General features: G+C 37.4%; 2 protein-coding genes across 2 annotated transcripts; both read right to left on the bottom strand.

The window, feature by feature from the left end:
• Positions 1-9,629: 9,629 nt before the first annotated feature.
• On the bottom strand, positions 9,630-16,775 carry tsg101b (tumor susceptibility 101b). Its single transcript, XM_079842550.1, has 10 exons — positions 16,580-16,775; positions 16,411-16,498; positions 16,081-16,146; positions 15,797-15,960; positions 15,580-15,706; positions 15,367-15,427; positions 12,331-12,428; positions 11,493-11,695; positions 11,055-11,294; positions 9,630-10,946 (listed from the first exon to the last, which is right to left on the bottom strand). The coding sequence occupies exons 1-10, from the start codon at positions 16,622-16,624 to the stop codon at positions 10,857-10,859; spliced, it is 1,182 nt and encodes a 393-aa protein (XP_079698676.1). The 5' UTR covers positions 16,625-16,775; the 3' UTR covers positions 9,630-10,856.
• Positions 16,776-16,943: 168 nt separating this feature from the next.
• Positions 16,944-25,090, bottom strand: hrasb (HRas proto-oncogene, GTPase b). Its single transcript, XM_079843504.1, has 6 exons — positions 24,751-25,090; positions 22,995-23,128; positions 20,430-20,608; positions 20,174-20,333; positions 19,898-20,021; positions 16,944-18,742 (listed from the first exon to the last, which is right to left on the bottom strand). Exons 2-5 carry the CDS (start codon positions 23,103-23,105, stop codon positions 19,902-19,904), a joined length of 570 nt encoding a protein of 189 aa, XP_079699630.1. The 5' UTR covers positions 23,106-23,128; positions 24,751-25,090; the 3' UTR covers positions 16,944-18,742; positions 19,898-19,901.
• Between the last annotated feature and the right edge of the window lie 1,467 nt (positions 25,091-26,557).

Below are 26,557 nucleotides of genomic sequence, written 5' to 3'. Positions count from 1 at the left end.
TGCTCTGCAGTAAATCGCTGGGCCATCTCAAGTTTTGCAGATTATACCCTAATTATTATGGTTTTGTTTTCAGTCTGCATAAGTATGAGTGTAACGTCGCTTCATCATTGTGTATCAGACATAATAAAGAATAAAGGTCAATTGCACTTATTTCGTCATTATAGATTCATTTATTATTGTGCAGGAAAAAAATAAAATACGTACACTCTTACACACCTCGGGTCGTTAGCGACCCTATACAATTTTGACAAAAAACTAGTGGAAAAACAGGCATTCAATTATAATTTTATTATTTTTTTCTTGTTATATTGTTTAAAATTGATTGATTGAGGAATACTAAGAAGGTTGATGTCTAACTTAAAAAAATTAATGAGGAGGAGGGTAGTGAATGACATCCTCGGTCGCTTAAGTCCCGAGGTATGCATTTAAGGGTTAAGTGTTACCATTACCAATTTCAACAGAAGCTATTACTATCCTAAACCTTACAAAAACCTCACAAGTTTGCAATGACTTCAGTAATTCCTAGAGAGAGTTATCATGCTTTTCACTTTAGAATATTGATCCAAATAATTAGTAATTCCTTCTGAAGGATTTGGTAATACTTGACTCATTACTAGTGGGTTACCATGCTCTTCACTTTATACATGATGCATTATTCATATTAATTATGAACCTATATATTGTAGTTCTTAGTAGTCCTCTGGGAGGTATGAAAAACAGTAGTTATTGATTAGCTAATAGTGAACTATCAACTAAGCACTATTACTTACTGATTAGTTAAAGTCACGCAGGGACTGTGCTCCTCCGCAGCGGTTCCTACCACCGGTCTGAAATAGTCCCAATATAAACACTTATTATAAGTGTACCATAATAATTCAGGGTAAGACATAAACACGGTTTGGAAAATGGATTTATGTTGTACTTTCTCATTATATAATTTTAGTAAATCTTGAACACAAAAAAAGTTACGGACAGCAGCTTTATTCAGAGTTTCTTGATAGTTAAAGGGTGTTCACCCAAATATGAAAATTAGCCTATTTACTCCCCCTCAAGTCATCAGGTGTACCTATATGACATTCTTCTTGTCGCATGCGTCGCTATTGCCGAACGTAGAAGCGCAGAGTATAGAGCAAAACAAAACATCGGTCATGAATTAGTGTCTAAAACGGAAATTTTAAAGAGAAATAGAGGAGGATTTCGATATAAGAGAAGAGAGGCTTGAGTTTGTTGCTCAGCACTATCCGCGAGAGGTGTCAAAGCTTGCGATGCTTCTCTACATCGCGTCAGGGGATACTCTTTTGCCATAAGTCGAATTGCGTACAGCTTTCCGCCGGAAGTTATTTTAGTCTATAAAGTTTTAAATATGGAAATTTTTCATACAAACAAGCCTCTTCGCTTCAGAAGGCCTTTATTAACCCCCGGGACCCGTGTGGAGCAGTTAAATGATGGCTAGATGCACTTTTATGGACTTTATAAACGAGGTAACTAATTCACTGCCATTATAAAGCTTGGATTAGCCAGGACTTTTTTAATATATCTCCGATTTTATTAGCATAAAAGAAAAATGTAATATACACGTATAGGATGACTTGAGGGTGAGTAAATCATGGGCTAATTTTCATTTTTGTGTGAACTAACCCTTTATAGCAGTTACTAGAATGTTAATATTGCGTTAGTCATTTTTTCCTGCAGGTATTCATTAATGACGGAACAGTATTCTAAAGTGTTACCGTTTGTGTTGCATTTAGCCACACAACAATAAAGAAAAAAATGTTGTGGGAAAAAAAAAATCTTCTTCTTCAAGGTCTTCTTTTTGTTTGTTTTTTTATTTTTGGAACTAGTTATAACCCCTGCTCTACTCATAGTGTAGAGTGTTTCCTACAACAACATGCAAACACTTCTCCATTAAAAATAGCATATTCAGGCTTGCTCATCCACTAGATACATCTCATTTAAATATTCATGACCTTGCAATCTACACGCTCGCCTTTTCTATCTGCAATCTTGACTGCTTCACTTTGCGGGTGGAAATGCAGTAAACTTTCATTAGAAGTTGTCAGATACTTACTGAAATCAGATGGTTGCCAAGTAGCAATTAATTAATCTATCATAAGATACATCGCTCTGATTCAAAAGCAAAGAGCATGAGCATGAACTTAAACTCATTAAGTTACAACTGCATAAAGTTGGCTTTAGGAGAGAATAAATCTACTGATCATCCTTAATTATAATTGGAGAGAGATGTTTCTGGGGTAAATAATTACTACATAAGGCACAAATTGTTAGTAATTAGGAGGAGACTATGCTGCAAGCAGAGATAATTAAGTCTGCAGTGCTTAAATAATTGCACAGTGGCTAACATAGAATGCTGCTTTGCAATTGTAGTCCCTTCGAATCAATGCAATTACATTAACTCAAGCTACATAGTTAACCCCTGACTTAATGCAGAACACATCTCCTCTACCCTTTAATACTTGCTTGTTCTTAAAGCGTGGGCTTTGGTTTAATGCTTATTGTCTTTTGTTTTTACCACTCTTTATTATTTGGCTCTCTATAGTATTTGAGGTGATATGCCTTATCCCTAATCATTCAGCCCACAGTATGGTATAGGACTGTATCTGTAATCACCCCCTATACCCTTCACTATTCCCTGCGTCCACATATAACCCACTTGAATGAGTGAATGAAAACAGGTGAGGGAATTCGGACATGAATAAAGAAATGATTTATCTTGAAATCTGTCACTGTAAACTAGTTTGTATAAACCTTCATTAAACACTTATAATTTGACTACGAAGGAATTTTCCACAACACATGTTGTCTGGAGTTTTTTGTTTACTGAAATTTCTTGGAAGATATTTTTGCAATGTTTCATCAGCAGAGCAATCCAAAAGCACATTACGTCTATTATTAAAAATCAAAGATGACGCTGCTGTGAATAAGGTCTATTAGCTGAAGATTAATGGTCACATACAGTGTGCATAAAACCACATTTCAGATTAGATCTGAATCTGTTCATTAAAAAACAGCTTTTTTGGGCATACATATCAGTGATACTAGTCACTAATCATACTCTAGTCTAGTGTATGATATTATTAAGTTATTTTGACATTTAACCGCATTATACTTGTAGTTACCTCATGCTGACTGTTATAGTTTACTGTATTGTTCTCATTTGTAAATTTTTTTTAGATTTTCTCCAACAGTCCAAGCACACATAAAGGCCTATAGAGATTTTCTCCAACAGTCCAAGCACACATAAAGGCCTATAGAATAGTGCGTAAAACAAATTCATTAAGGGAAAAAAAAACGAAATAATAAATCGGCTACATTGCGGATTTCAAGTGATCAAGGTGTCAGGGCTTTCCATTTAAACACATTAGGTGTGCTCGACTTGAAGCATAATAAATGTTTCTGCCCCCGCAGTCACAGTGCGAAAATACTATTACAATGCCTGAACTTAAGCACAAGGTGCCTAAGGTGGATCTTGAACCCCGGTCTCCCGGTCAGGGGAAGCTAGTTCCCTACCTCTGGTCTTCTGTGGAAGACCCATGTGCCGAAGGAAAGGCAAAGGAGGCTCAGATAACTCAAAAGCAGATAATCTTTTCTTAGTCTCAGTCTTCAAATTCAAACAAAAGAGCAGTCATAGCATTACAAAACATAACATGAGCCAAATGGCAACAGAGAAACAACACAACTTTTCTAGAACTCCATAATCCATACAGAGACTGAACACTGCTCAATGAAACCTTAAATAGGACAAAATGCAGGTGGAACAAATTCACTTGATGAGCAGTCCTAACTAGAGAGAGTCCTAACTATCAAGTCAAGTCAAGTCACCTTTATTTATATAGCGCTTTTTACAATGCCGATTGTTTCAAAGCAGCTTGATGGTGTTAAACAGGAAAATAATGCAACAGAATTTAATTCGGCTGTACAGCCGCTCTGGAGAAAACGGTGATGTCATCCAGCTCATTTCAATTATCATATAGCGTCAATGCGAGTGGATCAGTAATATATTTGAATATTTAGTATCCCCAACTAAGCAAGCCAAAAGCCAAAGGCGACAGGGGCTACAGTGGCAAGGAACCAAAATTCCATCACATAATGGAGAAAAAAAACCTTGGGAGAAACCAGGCTAAGTCGGGGTGCCAGTTCTCCTCTGGCCAACGAACAGTGTATGATTATGATTCTGGCAACATTACAAATCAGAAGTCATATTAGATTGGAATATTCGAAAGATCGGAGTCATCACGCCGGAGACGGGTTTATTGAGGATGTCGTGCCGATGAGGCATTTATTAGATCGCAATATTCGAAAGATCGGAGTCATCATATGGCGGCATTTTAATGGCATTAATAACCGAGCGCACAACTGATGATTGCGAGTGCAGTAAATCACTCCTGCGAGAGAATAACAGATCAACATGCGAGGAAAAGGCAGCCCGCGAGATCCTTTTAAACCCGCGCACAGGCATGACATCTCCTCTGCGCGCAAATCAAGCCCTTGCGTGCTTGGATACGACTCGCAGCACGCGCGTGCTCAATCTTCTATTTTGCTTGTGTGAAAACTTTTAATTTTTCGTCGTGGGGCGGGACTTTAATTATTTCATTGTTACCTGAAATGTCATTGGTTAATTCCGTTTTTCCAGAAGTCAGTTGTGATTGGACGCCTGTTGTAAAACGATTAGACATGGCTTCATCAACAGACCAGATGCCAGTGAGTTAAACTTTATTTACTGACTGATTGATTGATTGCATTATTAATGTCCTTACCAGATACTATATTAACTTTATTTATTATTTTTATGGAGCTGTAGTAGCTACTGGGGGAAAATGAGAACAGAGTTATATTTGCTGTAGTTCACCGCAACATTACCACTATACTTCCACTAAACAGTATCTATGTTTACCTAGCCACAATTATATCAGCTATATATCACCTCACATTTCTGAAGGTCTCAGAACTGATATAATTGTGGCTGGGTAAACGTAGATACTGTTTAGTGGAAGTATAGTGGTAATGTAGCGGTGTGATCTGAGGACAGAGGAGAGCAGACAACAGTCGTCATTCGTGAAATTTTAAAAAGTGGGGAGGATGCACACCTGGGTAGGAGTAGCCGGTAAGACACAGGGTTGATCTTCCTAAGGATCTTAAAAGGTCCAATGAATTGGCAGGCCATTTTCTGAGACTCTAAATGAAGTGGAAGATCCTTAGTTGACAACCACACCCTCTGATCCTGACGTAGTGATGGCCTGATTCTACGTCTCTGGTTGGCCTGTTTCTGCTGCTGTTGCGATGAATTCACTAAGGCTGTACATCCTTTCCTCCAGGCCTGACAACACCTCTGGACTAATTGGGTTGCAGCAAAGGAGACGTCTTTTGATGAGGCTTGATGATGTGGCAGGCAAGATATGCAGCCTTCCTATTGAGAAGCACCCATTGTCAGGGGGTCGGAATTCAGCACAACACTTGCGCTATACTTTCATGTCTCTAGTATCACACAGCTCTCTCTTATTTCATATAGAAACTACTTCCACCAAATCAACTGTAGTTCAAAATATCCTCGGGGGATTTAATAATACTGTACTATTGTTGCAGTGGTCTTCATGTTACTTAGCCAATTATTTTGTACATTGTAATGGACAATTTTTGTATAAGTGGAAACTTCAAGATAATTTACAGGTAAAACCATAAAATAATGTGTGATGGAATGGCCAGGGGGATTTCCTGCCCGCAGCCTAAAACACTGGGAAACGTTCCAGCATCCCAGCGACCCTAAGCAGTTGGAAGAATGGATTATAAAATCATTTAAACTCATATTTCATGCACCGGTATTTACATGTCGGGGCCCTGTAGAAACTTATTTTAAGAAAATAACCAGCTGACTGCACATTATTTAATATCTTTACTATATTTTGGATAAAGTGTACTTTTTATCAGCATTCTTTCAGAATGAAAATCATAATGAAGTACATGTTATTTTAAATTCATATCACACTCTGTGATCTCATGTGAGTGACATGTTGTCCTGTCCTCGTGCCAGAAAACATGTCATAAGAGAAGAGACGTCATTGCACATGGGAGAGGATGTTTGATTAAAGATTATGAGGGCATATAAATTATGTGCATGGATAAACCATTTATAATAAATTCTGCAACATTCAAAAATAAATATAATTGTCCATTTTGATGGAGACTTTAAACCACAAGTGGCCAAATTTCAGTTTTTCCATCTATCCAGCAGTCAGTGTTTGGAAGGTCATGCCTTCACCATGAATGATATTGTTGCTCTGTGTTCCCAGACACACATATCCTTTGGCAATCCACATTGGTCAGTTCAGTCAAACCCTTGTGGCTCCAGGTTTTACCCAGAGGGCTTTCTTAAACTAAGGTCAACAGGCTGTCAGAAAGAAGAAAACATATAACATTCCCATACGATGGGCTTCCACTGAGCAGACAATCAATGTTTCAGCTTTGTCTTGTCACTGCAGGCTACAACAGCCACTCCAGCTGAGAGCAATGGCAATGACCTGGCAGCCAATAAACACCTTTGTCAGTTTCCTCCGCTTCTACACATGCAGGGGCCAGTAAAAATCGACAATGCCAAGGTGACACATTAAGGCCCATAAAAATATTTGTGGGCTCTGTGCGTTTTTTTTATTTTATTTTTTTTACGAGCATTTTGTAGAGTGTTTACAGGCCTGATCTGAGATACTACATCAAATACATGTTGCAGTAAATCAAACATGACTTTTGTCACCTTTGAGATAAAAGACACTGAGAAGGGTTGTAATCTGTTCGGTTCAAAAAGGACACAAGAAGGTTATCAGTCAGTGCAGTATACCACTGCAGGCAAAAAAAATCTGAATTTCAACCCGAGATTGTAGAAAGAAAAGGCAGAGAGGGTTGGGTTAAAAGGAGCATTGGCTGTTATGAAGGTTAGTGATTGAGGTTAGCGACTATGACAGGCCTATTAGCTCTAACATCTCCACCTGCTGACACATCACTGCCTAGCAGCAATGAGTGAATTAGATTTAACATCACATCCAGCTGCCACACATCTCCTGTCCCCCCTCAACCCAAACCTGAATCATGAACAGCACAGGTTCCAGCGGCGACGGGCTGTTTCTTTCTCCCATGTGCAATAAAAGCTGATTAGAGTTGAAACAGTTGACCGGTCCTACCCTCCTTCACAGCTGCTGGATTAGAGGCTGAAGCCCATCATCTGTGAAATGAAATTTCAGATGGTCGAACAGAGACAGTAACTGAGGTGCAGTATGCAAGTGTTAGAGAGTAGAAGGCGGCACAAGACATAATGTGCAAGGTCACACATCACAGCTAAAAGGAACATATGAAGATGATAAACATTTATCAGACAGTATCTGGTGGTGACAGGACACACTCTGCATTGAAAGGTATGAAGCCCACTGTTGTTAAAGATAGAAATGGGTTTGAAAGAATTGTAAGCAGAGTTTTAATAAGTTCTTGAATTTTTTATTTTCTGAATAGTTCACTTAAAATGTTAAACTATAACTATTTGAAAAAAATTTGTGAAAGAATGGGTCGCTCTCAGGAGCTCAGTGAATTCAAGCATGGTACTTTGATAGGTTGTCACCTGCAATAAGTCAATTCGTGAAATTTCCTCACTACTAAATATTCTACAGTCAACTGTTAGTGATATTATAACAAAGTGGAAACAATTGGGAACAACAGCAACTCAGCCACGAAGTGGTAGGCCACATAAAATCACAGAGCGGGGTCAGTGCATGCTGAGGTGCACAGTGTGCATAAGTCGCCAACTTTCTGCAGAGTCAATAGCTACAGACCTCCAAACTTTGTGTGGCCTTCAGATTAGCTCAAGAACAGTTCGTAGAGAGCTTCATGGAATGGGTTTCCATGGCCGAGCAGCTGCATCCAGGCCTTACATCACCAAATGCAATACAAAATGTTGGATGCAATGGTGTAAAGCACACCGCCACTGGACTCTTAGAGTAGTGGAGACGTGTTCTCAGGAGTGACGAATCACGCTTCTCAGTTGGACGAGTCTGGGTTTGGCCTGACTGCATTGTGCCAAGGGTAAAGTTTGGTGGAGGGTGGGTTGTGGTGTGGGGTTGTTTTTTTAGGGGTTGGTCTTGGTCCCTTAGTTCCAGTGAAATGTTTCAGCACACAAAAACATTTTGGACAATTTCATGCCCCCAATTTTGTGGGAACAGCCCCTTTCTGTTCCAACCTGACTGTGCACCAGTGCACAAAGCAAGGTCCATAAAGACATGGATGAGCTTGTGAAGGAACTTGACTGGCCTGTACAGAGTCCTGACCTAAACCCGACAGATCGCCTTTGGGATGAATAGGAGCAGAGACTGCGAGCCAGCCTTCTCGTACAACATCAGTGCCTGATTTCACAAATGCGCTTCTGGAAGAATGGTCAAAAGTTCTCATAAATACACTCCTGGAGAGTGTGAAGTGTGAAGAGTTGAAGCTGCTATGGCTGCAAAGGGTGGGCCAACTCCATATTAAACCCTATGGATTAATAATGGGATGTCATTAAAGTTAATGTGCATGTAAAGGCAGGCGTCCCAGAACTTTTGGCAATATAGTGTATTTCAAATCTAAAGCCGGGTACACACTGTGCGATTTATAATTGTCCTTTACGATTGTTCCTTGTCAGACTGTACGAACATGATCCCCGCTGTAAGCCATGTCACACTGTAAGATCTAAGTTGTCATTAATGTCAGACTGTACGATAGTCAAGGCGAGCTAAAAACGGACGCACACAAGAAAACTTGTCCGGAGTTTTATATCATCAATCAATGACACGTTCGGTGACAGTGAGCTGCATTACACGCAGGATTGAAATGGTGGCTACAAAGAAATCTCAAGTGCTCATTTTGGTCGTAGTTTGTCTTGAAAAACGAAAAACTAATTTGACGGTCGTCATAGAAGTCACTCCGCAGGATTGTGCGCCAAATCTTCTGACACTGCCAGAATTTAGTCTGAGGTAAAATTTGTTCGCAGCGGTTGAACATGTCAAACTAACGATCAAAGACTTCAGATTTTAGCCTAGGACCAGAGGAATCTTTTAGGATTTGCAAAATTTGTCTCAGACAGCCAAATTGTGGCCAAAATCGCACAGTGTGCACCCGGCTTAAGGCTACAGGGGTGCTAAAACATTTGGATCAACGTAACAAAATTATTGGCCAATCAAAACTGGCCCAAAGACCAGTTAACTTACCTTAAATACCAAAACTCAAAATATGCCACTCCCCCAAATGCATATTTTACAGTCACTTTTATTATAACTTGAAAATGACTGTATAATAGTATCATGAACAGTCATAAATAAAATCATCTCGACAGCAGGTGAAAAAAATGCCATGGATGGTGGTGTTAATCCTTTGTTTTAAATGATTTAAAAATAAATTATTTACAGATTACAATCTAAATAAAAAAAAGATATTCTTAAATTTATAATAGATGCATTCAGAAAATTCTTCCATAATTGATTACAATACTATTTTTAAGTTACTAGCAACAATCCTGGAAAGTCCAACTAATCTGTCACAAATCTCATCATTTAGCAATCTTTATCACTGGTAAAATACAAATTAGGCAAAGCAAAATATTTCAATACAAGTATTTTTATTAATATATAGTTTATGCAATTTGTCAAGCATTTAACCAACAAGAAAACAGTTTAAAAGTAGCCCAGTTCTGAGGGAAAACCACAGACTTGGCAGCCCTGGTCAGTTGTTCAAAGCAAAACAAGTGACATTATGTATTACAGATCATTGAGATCAAGGCATCATAAGCAGTTTGTGCAATTAACAGATGATGAAATTCAATTAAACTGAAATTATACATTTTAAAAATGTGAAACATCTCTAGTGTGTCAGTGTAAGATATTTAGATAACCAGACCCAGATTTAATAGTCTTTATTTTATTTTTTATTTTTATTACAGATATTCATTAAACATTTTAAATACCTTCATATCTCAAAGACACTTTACAATAATTTGGTCATTCCCTTTTTCCCCTTGATTTTAGGCAAAACACTCCTTTCATGATTATAATGCTGTTACATTCTATGCAACAAAAAAGGTCCCTTCATACTTTGTGGTTTTATACACCATATCTCAAATAGACATAGAAGTTAAATCTGAAGATGTCTGCATAATATGCTTGCAGTTTAACCAAGTACATTCGTGTAAATTGGCTGCATAACAACTGTTATCACAAGCAGAATTGCAAAAATGCGTTATGTAGTGGAGGATGAAAATGATGAGCATTAATGAGCATTAATAACGATACAATAAGATTCTGAGATGTTAAAGTAGATGTATTATCTAAAAATAAAACAAAGTGCTAATTTTAAGAGAATTATTCAGTACAGGTATTATTTGGAAATTAAACTATATAAAAATAAGACCAACATTCAGGTTGAGCATATTGAATGCCATTCCCAAACTTCTTTACCTTTACCCTGTATCTGAAAAGACACTTAAGAAGAATATGAGGCACAAGTTACAAAAAGTGCAACGATTGCTGTTTTTATAAGGCTATGCTAAACTCCTTAGCTTAGTGAAAATGTCTCTTGCAACTGTTTGATTTCCCTCTCGACAAAGTTAAGAACTTTTAAGGTCCTTAAAAGGTCACAATATTTTTTCTTATTTACATAATATAGATAAATTCAATGCACTTGTTGTTTAATGATGCTAACTTCATGTAAACTTCAATCTCTCCACAGAGATTTGGGGTTTTGGTCCTGGGTAAATTACTATCACCTTTCACATCACAAAGACTGTGATTTAGTTTACCGCGTAGTACAGAGGGAGAACGATTTATTTGGGCAGGTCAGTACAGGTCACTGAGGCCTGCTACTTTCCGGGCCTTCTGCATCAAGGCACGCAACTGGAACTGTTTTCTGGAGAGAAGACGCACATGCTGCACACAAACACACACACACACAACAAGATATTCACATTAATATATTGCAAATATTGTGTTTTAGCTTAGACAGCAAGACGATGACAAAAAGGGCGGTTGACTAACCTTGAGGAAGACATCCAAGTCAATGACATCTCTGCGTAACGCTTCACCCAAGTAGAAGATAGTGTCTTCTATGGCGTTTTCTTCAGCGTAGAGGTTCAGAATCTGCTTATAAAGAGGAGCGGTGGGCAAAATCACATCATCAATGTCATTGTCCTCAGATTGGTTCTGCATCCTTTCCAGGGCAGCAGTCAGCTCATCGTCTTTCTGCTTGAGGCTGTCAATGTTTTTGTCCACATCAGCCTGTGATTCAATGAAAAGAACATGTTTAAAAAATATTTCAAAAGTAAGTTGTTAAAAAGTGACTTATTAGACTGAATAAATTAGTAGAGTTGTAATCATCAGTCACTATTATCTGAGGTCTCATCAACAACAAATCAGAATGTTTGGCTCATTTCAACGGTAACTGTACAAATTACAAAATTGTCCATTCTCTTGTACCATCTCCAGGTCTAGTTTGGTCACCATCTCCTCCAGCGTCTGGTGGCCTCTCTTCAGGTCCTCCTCTGTCCTTTTCAGGGCATCCAGCTCTGCCTGTGCTCGATCCATCTCTTCTTTCATCCGCCTGCGCAATTTGTCACTGACTGCAGACACCAAAGATGCACGGATTGTGTCCTCCCCGATGGTACCATCACGAGTGGGCCCTGAAACGCAGCAAAAATATTAGCAGGTGTTTGAAAGTACAGATTTTTTTAAATAAGTTTGTTTACTATTGTTCAAAACGTTTTGGTTGGTAACATTTATTAATGTTCTTAACACTAAAAGTAGTGTCTTACTGCATGTTGCTAAATAAGGATGCCTTTATTATCAAAAATACTTTAAATATCTTTAAAATAACAGTTGTCTGTATATTTTAAAATGTAATTTATTCAAAAGCTGAATTTATTCAGCATCATTACTCCAGTCTTCAGTGTCACATGATCCTTCAGAAATCGTTCTAACATGCTGATTTGATGCTAAAAAAAAACAAACTAACATTTCTTCTTATTATTAATGTTGAAAACGGTTTTACCACTTGACATTTTCATGGTAAACTGTGATGCATTTTTTCCAGGATTCTTTGGTTAAATCTTTTGTAAAATTATAAATTTGTTTACTGTCACTTTTAATCAATTTAATGCATTCTTGCTGAAAAAAGTATTTTTATTCTTTTTATTTATAAATCTTACTGATCCCAATGGTAGTGTACGTGTTTTTGAGACTGATACAAGGTTAGAAATGCATGATTGATTAGTCTCTTTTGACTCTTGGTTTCTGAGATTTCATTACTATTGCTCACCGACTGCAGTAACAGGCGTCACCGGGGTATAGATAGAGGGCCCTGAGGTAGTGGGATATCCAGAGACTGCAGCAGGATAAGGGTAGCCCTGAAATCCCCTGACGGACAGAAAAGAAAACAGGGTCACACTTTATATTAGGTGGCCTTTACTCTGTACTTAACCATTTAATACAATACACTTGTACATACATGATGGTGCGTTGAAATTACATTTAAAGTACTTGCATTTAATCAACATTTGTAGTTACACAGTTAACTTTTCCCCTAACTTTATCTCAAGCCCTTACCTAAAACCTTACTCTAACCCCTAATCCTAACCTTACACTTACTCCTAAACCTAACCATACCAACTCATTAGCAGTAAATGTGGTAATTTTCCAGAACAAAATTTAGTTCAACAGTCAATCCATAGTCTTGAAGGTATTTAATGTTAAGTTAAGGCCCCCTTATATTAAGTGTGACTGAAAATATACAGTAACATAACAGAGAAACAGCATTTACACATCAAGGCTTACTGCACACATTTGATCTTTTGGCACACCCAATATTTTGTCCCATTTCTTTATATTTACTTCAGACACAACAGCCTGCACTTACATTAATGATCTGCCACCAGCCGGTCAGTGATCTCGCATTGTTAGAACATTTTATTAGCAATAATCACAAGTGCTGCTGAACAGCACCAAACATGACTATTTGTTCTAAGAAATATCTACAAAATATCACAAGAATCCAAATAATTCTTCAAAGAGGGAAAATACGATTCTATTGCATGAGCACCGAGCAACGATTTCAAAGAGATCTAGCATGATTATATTCTGGTTAAGACTTCATTCCCAAAGAAATGTATTGTAATGTAATGTATTGTGAATTAAAGCTGTGTTCGTCTATTGTTCGTTCTTTTCCTGCTACTCTCTTCTGGAAATACTGGAAATGTGTTCACATATAGCATGTATTATACATGAGTTTGCCAATTCTGCTCACTAATTTAATAAAATGATTAATTCCTACTCCTGTCTTTTTAATGCTGTTTCATTTGTGCACAAAATACAGCATTGAGTGTATTGCAAGATTTTTGTGAATCTCTAGAGAAACATAAGCTGTCTATTTTGACTTACAGCAGAGGTTCTCAACTCTGGCCCGAGATCCACTTTCCGGCAGAGTTTTGCTCTAATCCTTATCAAACAAACACCTGACTTGAGGACAGCGTAACTGTTTAATGATCTACAGCAAAATAGAGAGAGATTTGGTGATAACTAAGCAAATATTTAATTACTACAATAGTAATTTCTCAGTAGAAATATTTTTTAGCTTAACTGTCACAGAATGGAAAACACAGGGTTTGTGGGACCTCAAAGGCAGCGAAGGATACATTTATGCAGCCTTCAAATATCAATCGGATAAACAAATCTCAGGAGACAGGAAGTGAAGCTAACATTGGACTCGGACATGCCTTGATGCTTTCCTACCTCGGAATGCATTGTCCGAAGGCGGCATTTTTAAGCTTTCGGACGCAGCCCTAGAAAATTATAGGCAGGTTTGATCAGGGTTGGAGCTAAACTCTGCAGGAAAGTGGATCTCAAGGGCCAGAGTTGAGAAACCCTGATTTATAGAATGCTCGTATCTTTTAATGATGGTATAAAAATAAATGTCTCTTTGCTGCACAATGCATGCTTGATGGTCCCACTTTATATTAGGTCTCTTTAACTACTATGTATTAACATTTAGATTACTCATTTGATACAATGCACTTATTGTATACATACATGTTTTTACATTGTACTTATATTTTTTTTTAAATACCTGCAAGCAAATACATCTATAATTACACTGTGGTTACCCTCACTTTACACTGTAACCCCCACCCTTGGCTTAAACCTACCCATAACACCAAAACCTAAACCTAACCTTACCCATATCCCACCTCAATAGCAGCAAAAGTGTTTTGCAATACAACATGAGCACAATAAGTGCATTGTACTTATTTTTTAAACATACATAGTAGTCAAGGACACCTAATATAAAGTGTGACCAGAATATTCTGTTACAATGGATATCAATGATGAAATATTGTGAAATAAGGGGAGGGTCGGATTTAAGTGTTTAGAGATTGGTCAGATGACCAGATATATGATATGTATTGGATTTAGAACAACATACATATCATATCAGAGGCCCAAATCAGATGAGAAAAAGTATGTGTTTTTGCTGTCTCATGTAACAAAACCTGTTCTGTGGCAGATGTCTGAGAAACACACCACCGTTTGGAGTCGGTACGATTTTAAAATGTTATGCTCATCAAGGCTGCATTTATTTGAACAAAAATATAGTAAAACAGTATAAAAATATGAATTAAATATTATTACAATTTAAATGAACTCTTTTCTATCTTTTTTTTAGTTCTTTGATGAATAGAACGTTCAAAAGATCAGCATTTATTTATAATTAAATGAACATAAATGTCTTTACTGTCTATACACCACAATTGAATGCATCCTTGCCCAAAATCTTGTGTACATAGTAGGGCTGGGCGATATGGCTGAAAACTATATCACGATATAAGTGTTTCATATCGGTCGATATATATATAATTATTGATATTTTTATGACCTATTTAAAATAAGGACCAGGAGAAAAATATTTTACATTTAAACATTTTTATTTTAAACGTAGGCTAACCTTCCTCTGATTATAATCCCCTCAGCTATAAAGGCAGAAATGTCAACACAACCATGGAAAACACTCAAATAATTAAAGTCTAAAATCACAATGAACACTTAACAATGATCTCTTAACACTAAGGTGCAGTGCCTCCGTTATTTCTTTGTAACTGTTACAGTTTAGATGCTTTGTCATAAGGCACTGATGCACCTCTCCATGTAGTTTCAAAGGCTGAATCCGAAATCGCCCCCTATACCCTTAAATAGGGCGCTAAATGGTGTCCGAAACCATAGTGGATGTTATTGAGTGCACTCATTCTATTCCACTTTGCACCGCAATAACGAAATTAGTGACTTGCACACTGAATTAACTTACCCTGTATTGCCAGGGTGTCCTTGACTATAAGGCAAGCCTGGTGTGCTTGGCATGTAGGAAGCTGGAAAGAAACATTACATTTTATAATTAATGCTGATGCCAAAATCAAGTCAAAATGTTCTAACAAATGTAACCTAAATCTCTAAAAACATTATCTATCAGATCCAATATATTGCACTAAACCAAAACAATCAGACGCAAGTATATGCTCACTGTTAGGTGGGCCTGCTGCTGGGAAAGCGGGATAAGTTGCCTGAGTGCTGGGCCGTGAGAAGACTGGTGGTTCCTCTCCAAACACCACAATGATCACATGGATCAGTCCCAACAAATCAGACTGGGGCTAAAGAAGAGAAGACCAAAGCAAACGAAAGGTGCATGAGTTTACACACCTCCTAAATTAAGCGGACAAAGATTTAAAAAATACACTTACAGGTTTCCATTCATGCAGGTATGGGAGGTAAATCTTTCCATTGGCATCAACGTGTTTCCCGGGTTTTATCATCATGGCACTTGTGGGTTTGACAAAACAGATGGGAGGGTTGTAGGGATACGTGTCAAGAAGCCACAGGCAGATGGGAATGTTGTATGTATTTCCTATAGATGAGGAAAATATTAAATAGGGAAAAGGGTTCAACATAAGGAACAGCTGGATTGTTAAGGCAGTCTGAAGAGTGCAGAAACTCAAACACTTCTTTGAAAGCTGTGTCTCAATACCTCGGTAGGTTACTGGCACAGTTCCTGTGAGACTCAGCAGCTCTTTGGTAGAGCCATCATTGAACACTGAAAGAAAAAATGCTAAATGAGAGTAGGCCAGGGCAATATATTAACTGATTTCAATTGGTATAGGCCTAACTTGCTTATAATTAAAAATGAAAACAAAAGTATGAATTAATTTATACAGCCGAATTTAAAACCCAGCAAACTTGTTATATTCAAGTTATCTTTATTGAAAATAAATGTCAAGTGCTTTAAAATGTAAGAAATGAAATGTAAACATTTGTATGTGTGGTTGAAGTTTGGAGCCAAAGTAACGTTAAGTCTTACCATAGTTGTCCATCACAGGTTTAAGATCTTTATAGTGAGACGTCGAGTTTGTTAAGTCGCGTGCGGTCAGATCCCTGTATTTATAAATCTGTGTACACACAAAAACATTACCCAGATCATGGAAAACACTTTGTAAACATCTTCTCTGATATGCAAGTGTTTAACATACCTTCGCCAGCATTTTCCGTAAAGAATTTTCGTTCATTGCCGCCATATTTACAATGATTATGAACTAATGTATTAATTTAAAAGACTGTACAGCGTCTATCAGTTAAATTATGTAGTTTCGTTATGGACGTAAACTCATAAATACTAAATCATCGCATCCATAACTATAACCAGGAAATCACGGCTGAACTGGCACTACTTCCGGTCAGATGACTGATGACGCAGTGTTTAGAAGTTGCACGTCATTGGTAGAAGTATGTTCTACTCTATTACAATAATTTTGAACTTTATAAATTCATATGTATGATGTCGTAACTAAGTAAAATGTGATATTTAAATATTCAAATGTAAAACAGATCAAATCTGAAATCAAAACAAGCCTCTTTATTTGACACTTTCTTTCCACAATAATGCACAAATCTGACAGATTGTTAAATGAAATTCAGTTGCCTTCACAACATAGACACAAAATAGTAACAATTTCTTTTTAAAAAAAGAAGAAGAATGTATTAATTGCTGCAAAAAAACTAATATGCCAGAGCCAGCACAGCCTTTTGCAATTTGGTCAGTAGAAACGCTACTACGATGCGTTCTATTGTTGTTTTAAAAAAAGAAAACCCTCCATAAAATGATTTAGTAGCAGCATTTGGCGTATGACAAAGCAGAATAACATAGTAGAGGTCCAATAAATTCGAGGTCATGTATTTGTGTATTTTACATAATGTAATTGTGTAATGGAAAATGTCCATTAACCAACTATAATGTACAACAATATTCAGTAAGTGGCAGCAATCACACCACGTGATAAACCCACATTACTCTGTGGCAGAGTAAATCCATCAAAACGATCTGGGTGCCCACAGCATTCTGACAGAAACCCTTGAAGGTCATATCCATAGCTACTGACATGTGGTTTAAAGGGAGAATCATAGGCGCCCATGTATGTCCTTGAGAACAATCAATAGACTGTAAGGGAACAAAACGCTCTGCAATCTTTATCGAGCAAAATCATCACATTTCAGCCAGAAAGAGAAGACACTCACTGCTAGACGAAGACATGTTTAGGTGTTCAACTGAATCACGTAAATTAACTGGAAAGACCTTTGTTTAGATTTGAAACCTAAGAGAAAGGGTTCGTCATATGATAATTTATAGCAATGATACATTTACATGATGATTTACAGTAAGTGTATAATACAAGCAATCTGATGTCTGATAGATGTAGGCTATCTTATTGACACAAACATGTAATTTCCAAAAGGCATTTTAAGATTAGACAATATGCATGTAATGACTTACAGTTTCAAGCTTATGCCCTGAACATGGGAACAGCACAGTGCTGGCAAGAATATCAACAAAATATTTTCAGTCCACGCTTTAAGTTGATAGTAGGTTTGCTATCATTTTCCAACAAGAATGGTTATAATTTTAAAGAGATTTTTGTCTTCTTTAGCCAATGCAATTATTTGTGATGCATTTGTCTAATAATGTAAATGAAAAGCATCACATTTGTATATTTAATCAAGCCACAATTCAAAGACCCCGGGGGCCATTCAAATACAAAAAAGGCTAACAAAGAATAAATGCGATCCCACAGCATGTCCTATCGGAGATGTACCTTCTAATCGCAATATATTGCACTATAACTTGTGATACACACACACTGCATATGACTATTCTCTTTGCAAGAGAACGCAATGAATTATGTACAGTTTATTAGGTTAGACGTCTTCTAAGCAAATGAAAATACAAATCTTCCTCACATCCACACATGTGCTAATCTAACTGATGTAGTAATTCTTCTCTCCATCTCGTAAAGTGTTTTTCTAACATACGCATCTGACAAAGCAATATGAGAGGTTATTTTCTGAGCTATTACTTCCAGTTTAGAGTAAATAGTTTGTTTAATGTAAATATATTTAAGTGTGACAGCGTTCATCAAGTCGTAGCAACTCCAGTGTCGAGACCATTCAAATAAGGTACAACTTCTTTCCTCTCCAGTAAAGGAGAGAGACGGGAACATCCCTAAGAAGACTGCAGGGCTGCCAGAATAAAGATTTCCCTTGTACACAGTCTGCTCTAAACGTCCAGCGTCTGTGTAGGTGTTGCAGTGTTTGTGGTCTGTAGGGCTGCACTGCTTCAAAAGCCACGCCATGCAAATTCACTGCAAAGAGAAAGTGAGCACACATGAGTAGCAGTACACAATGGTTTAATTATCCATGAATACTTGTACGTTGATGTTATTGAGAATCATATAGCTATGGTTGGAATTATATTAAAGTGCCCCATTAATTCTATTTTAAAGGTTCCTAATTTTGTTTTGGCGGTCTCCTATAATAGGTTTACATGCATCCAAAGTCCAAAAAAAACTTTAAAGGGTTCGTTTGCCCCCAAAATGAACATCATCATCATCATCTTTCATCATGTACTCACCATCGTGTTGACCCAAACCCATAAGACGTTCGAAATCTGAGCCAGTTCTGCACTCTCCATTGACAGCTACGCAGCTACTATTTTGATGCTTCAAAAAGCTCATAAAGAGATCGTAAAACTAGCGAGCGGTTTAGTCCAAATTTTCAGAAGAGACACAATTAAATGTAGGTTTTTATTCACATATAAACATTGATCTGCAAACCTAAACAGAAGCTCCAACCCGCTTGACGTGTGAGAATAAACCTCATTGGTTCTTGCGGAAGCTCAAACATGCTGTGAACATCATTGGTTCTCGCATGTCAAATGAACATGCTTGAGCTTCTGTTTATCATAACTGATGTGTGCGTTGATCAATGTTTATATGTGAATAAAAGCTTAAATTGAATCTGTTCATTAGATAAAGCGATCAAGTCTCTTCAGAAAATTAGTACTAAACCACTCATATTGATTTGTTTTTTACAATCTCTTTATGAACTTTTTGAGGCGTCAAAGTGGTAGTTATGTAGCTGTCATTGGAGGGACAGAAAACTCTCAGATTTTTTAAAAGATATCTTCATTTTTTTTCAAAGATGAACTAAAGTATTACAAGTTTGGCATGACATGAGGGTGAGTAATTAATGACATCATTTTTGGGTGAACTATCCATTTAATATTCTCATAATATACATTGTAGCATCACCTCTTTTCTCACTGTGTCTGAAAGCCCTCTTTCTGAGGGCCTTCTTTGCTCAGTTTGGTCAGATGGCCCAGTCTGTTGTGATTGGTCTACCACTTACAGCATGTGTCAGAAACTAATTGACCATTACCATATCTGAATTTTACTTTCAGAGGCCCCTCATCACTTTACACACAGTGATACGAACAGTATCAGAATAACGGTGTTTACCGGATCATGACACCACGCAGCGGCAGTTCATACAGCCCTGGCCATTGTCATCTGGCGGGTTCAGTTTCCTCAACTTATGCTGCCTGATTTCACGGACGAGTGTGTAAAAGGCATCTTCCACTCCCTAATCAGAAACACACACACACACACACACACACTAATTAAGGCTTTTCTGAGCTATATACATTCAGCCATGTAAATGAAATTACGACAGCTTGATGCTTGACAAAATTATTGGTTATACAACAGAATATATTTAGCTGAAATGTTTCTAACCTGTCTTGTCTTGGCTGAGGTTTCAATGTAGGGTATACCGTAGCTACGGGCGAGTTCCTGGGCTTGTCTTGTGTCCACAGTGCGTGCTGGTAGGTCACATTTATTACCCACAAGCACCATAGGCACATCATCCGAGTCTTTAACTCTCTTAATCTGTTCCCTTTAAAAAGCAATGCAAACAATCCACATTTATAGTGATATTTGTTATAAGAAACAAAGAGATGTATTCTTATACCTCAGTTTCCTATAATTTAACCTGTACTGATGAATGTCCTCAAAAGACTTGGTATTGTTGATGGCAAAAACACAGAGAAAGCCCTCTCCGGTCCTCATGTACTGGTCTCTCATTGCACTGTACTCTTCCTGACCTGCAGTATCCAGGATATCTAACAGACACGTCTCTCCATCAATCACCACCTGTTTCCTGTATGAGTCCTGTGAGGAAGAAAATATACAATGTAAGATGTTTTTTTCTGAATATTGTAAATAGGGCTGTCACTAATGATTATTTTGGTAATCGAGTAATCGGTCGATTAATTTGATGATTAATCGAGTAATAGGAATTTGTGTGGTAATGAAAATCACGATGAACAGTTTGTATATTTAGAAACATACTGATTTATTCTCCTGTGTTGGTGTAGGTTTATAAATGATTTACCTTACAAATCTGATGAAATGGCACATTGAGTTCCCAGATGAATGTTATAAGCAACCCAAACTCACAGCATATGCAGAGATGGAGTTTGAGACGCGCTCCACGCATGTAAATGATAACCGTTCATGTGGAGCAGCATTTACTGTGAACATAGCTGCTCTGAGACGCATGTAATCTACATGCATGTTAAAGCTTGAATTGAACCGCATATATACAGTATATGAATTAAACCATATAAAATATATTAAATTTAGGGATGCTGAATCCAGATTTTTGGGGTTTGGCCGAATACCTAATCCACTGGTTAAAGCTACATTGTGTGATATTTTCCCCTATCTAGCGGTGAAAAGGTATATGACCATCCAGTGAATATTAGTTTCTGTTCCTCTCAATTACGATTTCGTTTTAACTCCTACGGTGGCCGATTTAGTCCAAGATTAACATGGCTTCCAGTTCGACCTCGTCCACATTCGACACGGTGCCATCGAGTGTTAAAATGTGAAAGGCGAAGCTTGAAATTACGGGTATGTCCCTCTTTGGCTAATGTACTTTCAAGATGGAGGGGCAACATGGCGACCGGCATTCGAACCCCTCACCCGTATGTATTTTCAATGGCTTATTATAAACTTACTAGAATACTTTATTACTTGAAAGAAGTAAATATACATTAATGAGCACATATATTTTTGAAAGAACTAAGTGTTTTTAGCTAAGAATAAACTAAAAAAGTTACACAGTGTAGCTTTAAGATTCTGCCGAATCTGAAACCAAATACCGAATCCTACTCCCATCCTCAGTCCATTATCACAGTAAACACATTAATGAAGTAAACTAGTAAATGAAAAAATATCTTTTTCATTTAATTTTATTTTAACTGTAAAAAAAAAAAAAGAATAGGCAACATTATGCCAGGATGTCCGTCCTTTGCTGTACCTGAAGTTGCTGCATTTTGGCTGCTGTCTGTAGATTCCCTCACGCACAACTCGTATTCTTTCGGATGTTTCATATGCAAATGTTTTAACAGTGGCTATTTTTTAGGGTCCTTGCCACGACGAGACAAATCGGCATTGCAAATTGAACATGTAGCTCGATTTGAGTCGCCTTCTTTTGACTGAAAGAATGTTTCCCTTTCCCTTTTTTTGTTTGCCAAACAACATGTTTTCTGTTCACGAGTTCCATTTTCACTTTCTCACCGCCTGCATTCGAACGGCCCACCCTAGTAAACACCTTCCCGTAATCAACTGCGGCGTCATTATGTCGACCAGTATTGCGTGCGTAGTGCAAGCCTAGGGTTCGGTTCGGGGGGGAAAAATTTGAAGGTTCGGCAGAAACCGAACCCTGTCAAAAAGCCCAATATTTGGCTGAATCCGAAACATCCCTAATTAAATTGCAATCGATTTTTAAAATCGAGTACTCTAATTTAATCGAGGAGTCGTGATAGCCCTAATTGTAAATTCTCTTCCTGCGCAATTGACACTGCAATATACAGTGAAATATATTCTGTTACTGATAAATAGAAAGTGCGAAATGTGGACTATTTGACCAAAGTGGGGCGAATGTTTTATCCTCAGATTAAATTTTGATGTTTTCTATTCATATAATGTTATTATTGAAATTAGGGAACTATATTCTGCACTGAGGTCTTTTTTTTTGCAATCATGATAACTCTAGGTAGTTTTAGTATGTTACTGAATATGGCAATGTTAATGTATTTGGTCTTGGCGGACTAGATCAACTATGCTGCTGCTGTTGATTATTGCTGCTGCTGGACTTACTACTGCCAATAGGTACAGACACGCTGCTGTGACCATGTAAGATACGCTTCTGCATGAGCAGACATACATACATATCTAATAGCAGATTTAGGCAGGTGGAGCTGGGGGAGCTGGAGGGTTTCAGAGGAACTCTGATAGCGCGCAGCAGGACCAGCTTACAGCAAACAATGAACCAAACTATTTAATTGTTGGGCAAGCAATCTCATTGGCTGCAGGATCAGCAGAGGCCAATCAGCTTATGTCATGTGATAATGGTGTGACAGTTCGCAGATTGCATGTAAAGGACTTATTAGCCTGTTCCATCTAAATTTCATGACTGAACACACACATAAACTATTACATATGAGAAAAATTTAAATGACAGAAAACACCATTTTGACTTTTGGCTTACCTCAATGGTTGGGTCATATTCATCAACAAAGTGGTTCTGAATGAGCTGTATGGTCAGAGCACTCTTGCCCACACCACCTGCACCTACCACCACCAACTTATATTCAGTCATTCTCACTGCTGCTGAGTCACAAGCTGGAAGGAAGCAAGAAGGAACAAGAAAATTTGAGGAAATAAAGGGAACATTTTTGAATGAATCATTATAGGCTTATACATTTGAAACAGTCTGATGAACAAATTAAAATAAGCCTACAAGGAAATTAAACAGACAGGGAGTTCATTAAAGTAAAAAAAGGGGGGTGGATTCCAGTCAACATCTACATAGAGTATACCAGTGCTTCCTGGAGTAAAGCACTCATCTTGCTGACAATATTTAAGACAGATAAAATATCCCTTGTCTAGTGATGTAACACTGGACAAAAAAAAAGCTATTTTGGGCTGCAGCGGAAACTTGTAGGACTTTCCCTGACAGTGATCTATTTGTGTTATTATTTAAAATGTTTGATTCAGTGCCAGAAGAATTTATTTCACTCACAACCTGTGTAATTTCATCCCTTCCAAACTAGATTTGAAATTCTGACAACCTACTTAATAAATTAAGGATCCTCAGGAGAAGAAAAACCTCAAAGAACCTATATATAACAGCTGACCATCTAAGATGTGCTTGAATATTTGTTTCTGAATATATATTTACCTAAACTATTTTTGTGACTTTTATTTATCCTTACATGTGGAGCAGTTAACATAGCTATATTAGCCCAATAAAGGTTTTATTTATAAACTATTATTTGCTAATGAGATCAAAAGGAATTATGGGTCATCTGAATCTTTGTGCAATGTTAAAAAACATCAGTCAAGCCATCAGGTTAGCTTTGTCACTGGACACTGACATCAAGTATTCCATTTGAAAATCTATTTTTAGCTCCTCCACCTGTCATGTAGCCTTACCTGTGACCATCGTTTTCTTTTTCCCTGCTGGGAGTTTACAACTGTTATATTGCTTTTAGGCTCTGAATCATAGTAAACATGTCAGGCTACAACTTTTAATTACTAGTCAAGAGTTTTTTTGCCCATAAAATTGTACCAGGTAGGATGTCACCCTTTAAAAACGTGTCACTTTAAACACACACAGTCCCAAACACTTACATATATACAGTATATACAGTGTGTGTATGCTATGTATATATGTAATGTAGAGAAAATCCCTTTCATTTTTCCCATTACTGCTGAGATGCAATGACATCACCTTTATTGACTTTTCAGGCGATGCGCAATGTAAACAACGTAGTCATTTTGGTGAGCGGATCTCATCTCTGCTAACAATACAATGGCAACCAATCTATGCGATGACATAAGTTTTAAAATCGTAAAGAGTGGAGTACAAAAACTAGCCTTCGTACAACGTTTCTTGCTCTGCTGTGTTAAATAAACTATTGTCTAATCTAATGCATCGGTCATTATGTCCATACGGAACATCTCTGTGTGTAGCATATATGAATATAGTTGCACAGCTCGCTACAATGTAACGAACTAGAGATGAATGGAATTCAGGCGCGCGCACTGATTTGACGCATTTCTTTCGTTTCTCATGTCCAGTAACAGTAGTAGTTCTTCAGTTTCGAGATGCTAGTGAAATGATGTATGCCTTGATGCCAAAAAAATGTTCCGTCCAGCCTCTACATGGAACATTTTGTTGCTGCCGTTATTCCTGCACGACACACACAGCATAGAAAGACAGCAGCTGGACTAGTACTTACAAATTACACGGCGCTGTTCGCTCGTCTCGACGACACTCAACACAAGTCAATAATATGTCGACATCCTTCCCGCTGCTCCTCTCAAAGCTCTGCTGCTCTCCACTGTTTTCGTCATTAGACAGCGCGTGTTCTTGTTCTTCTCGCGCGCTACAGATTCGCTGAAGCAGATGCGATCAACACGAACATCGAACAACGAGCTGCCGGTGTGGGTCGACTGATAGGCGAGCAGTGTGTGTGTGTGTGTGTGTGTGTGTGTGTTTGTGTGTAGGGGGAAGAAGGAGGAGAGGGAGCTTAGAGCCACAGCAGCACACGCCCAAACCCTGTGTGTCTCAATACACACAACACCACACACTCTCTCAACCCTTCTTACATTACAGGTGGGCTCTTATGTTGCAAAACACAAAAACAACTTAGTTCTTTCTTTCTTTCTTTCTTTCTTTCTTTCTTTCTTTCTTTCTTTCTTTCTTTCTTTCTTTCTTTCTTTCTTTCTTTCTTTCTTTCTTTCTTTCTTTCTTTCTTTCTTTCTTTCTTTCTTTCTTTCTTTCTTTCTTTCTTTCTTTCTTTCTATGTCCATATAGCATAACAAATCAATTTCTTTCTTTCTTAAAAATAGTTTTAAAAATCACTGACTATCAGATTTTTAACACTGTCTCAACCTTGAAAAAATATTCTTTCTTTGATTTTTTTTATTATTATTACAGAACAATGACAATATAGCAAAGTTATTGTTTTTTAAATGAATTTCTTTCTTTTTTTAATGTTTAAAAACCAAAATCTTTCTTTCTTTTCATCGCTTTTTATTTTTACTGAGACCTTTGAAAAATAGTAGATGATTCTCCAATATTTGATAAGCAGGCGATATAAATGCGTTGTTACTGTCTTTCTCAGTTAGGCTATGGCTAGTTATATATTTTCATTTCATACTTAATTTCTATAAAAAGTTGTTTTATTATTTCAAAATCACTTTAATTTAATTCATTATTTGGTAACACTTTAGAATAATGGTCATTAGTTAACATTAGTTAATGTATTAACTAACATGAACTAACCATGAGCAGTATATTTGTCACTGTATTTGTTCATCTTTGTTAACGTTAGTTAATATAAATACAGCTGTTCATGGTTTGTTCATGTTAGTTCACAGTGCATTCACTAATGTTAACAAGATTTTAATAATGCATTACTAAATGTTGAAATTAACATTAACAAAGATTAATAAACGCTTTATAAGTGCAGTTCATATTAGTTCATGTTAACTAATGTAGTTAACTAATGTTAACTAATGACCATTATTCTAAAGTGTTACCCATTATTTTTTAAACTAGAGGTCCACTGATGTAATCTTCAGAATCGTCCACTAGATGGCAACCTTTGATCTCCGTAGCCTCAAGGCACACACTTTCAGTCCCTATTTAACCTCAAATATATTTCAGACATCTACTTTAGTTATGGGATCGCGTTCGTCATAAAAACAGAGTTAAAAGAGTATAAAGAAAAATCCCACTGCTGTCATTCACACGTCATTAATCCTTGTGTTTCTTGTCTCCTCCTGCTGAAAGGCAGCCAGAGAGTCACATGGCCTTTTGTATGACGACCAGTTCGCATTTCATTGGCTGATTTGCTTGAAAAAGCATCCGTCGTCAAGGCAACCAAGAGCCGCAGTCCCACTTCACTTGTCTGGCGAGGCCTTGACAAAGTCACACAGATCCTTTTTTACCTTCTGCTTGTTGTTCTCCTGTGTATCTCAAGAGTTTATAAGAGGTAAGTCGATAGATGAGATGTACCATGTAATGTGCTGTTTAACAAT

This window comes from Gobio gobio (assembly GCF_949357685.1).
Source record: "Gobio gobio genome assembly, chromosome: 2".
Lineage (NCBI taxonomy): Eukaryota > Metazoa > Chordata > Actinopteri > Cypriniformes > Gobionidae > Gobio > Gobio gobio.
The sequence above is the reverse complement of the archived record's forward strand: the minus strand, read 5'-3'. Positions and strand labels throughout refer to the sequence as shown.

Coding starts and splice junctions, on each gene's coding strand:
- tsg101b (XM_079842550.1), bottom strand. CDS start 16,624: ATGGCGGCAATGAACGAAAATTCTTTACGGAAAATGCTGGCGAAG. Junction 16,147..16,410: donor ACCTGTGATGGACAACTATG/GTAAGACTTAAC, acceptor TTTTTCTTTCAG/TGTTCAATGATGGCTCTACC. Junction 15,428..15,579: donor AGCAGCAGGCCCACCTAACA/GTGAGCATATAC, acceptor GTTTCTTTCCAG/CTTCCTACATGCCAAGCACA.
- hrasb (XM_079843504.1), bottom strand. CDS start 23,105: ATGACTGAATATAAGTTGGTGGTGGTAGGTGCAGGTGGTGTGGGCAAG. Junction 20,334..20,429: donor GAGGACATTCATCAGTACAG/GTTAAATTATAG, acceptor TGCTTTTTAAAG/GGAACAGATTAAGAGAGTTA. Junction 20,022..20,173: donor CCTCAGCCAAGACAAGACAG/GTTAGAAACATT, acceptor GTTTCTGATTAG/GGAGTGGAAGATGCCTTTTA.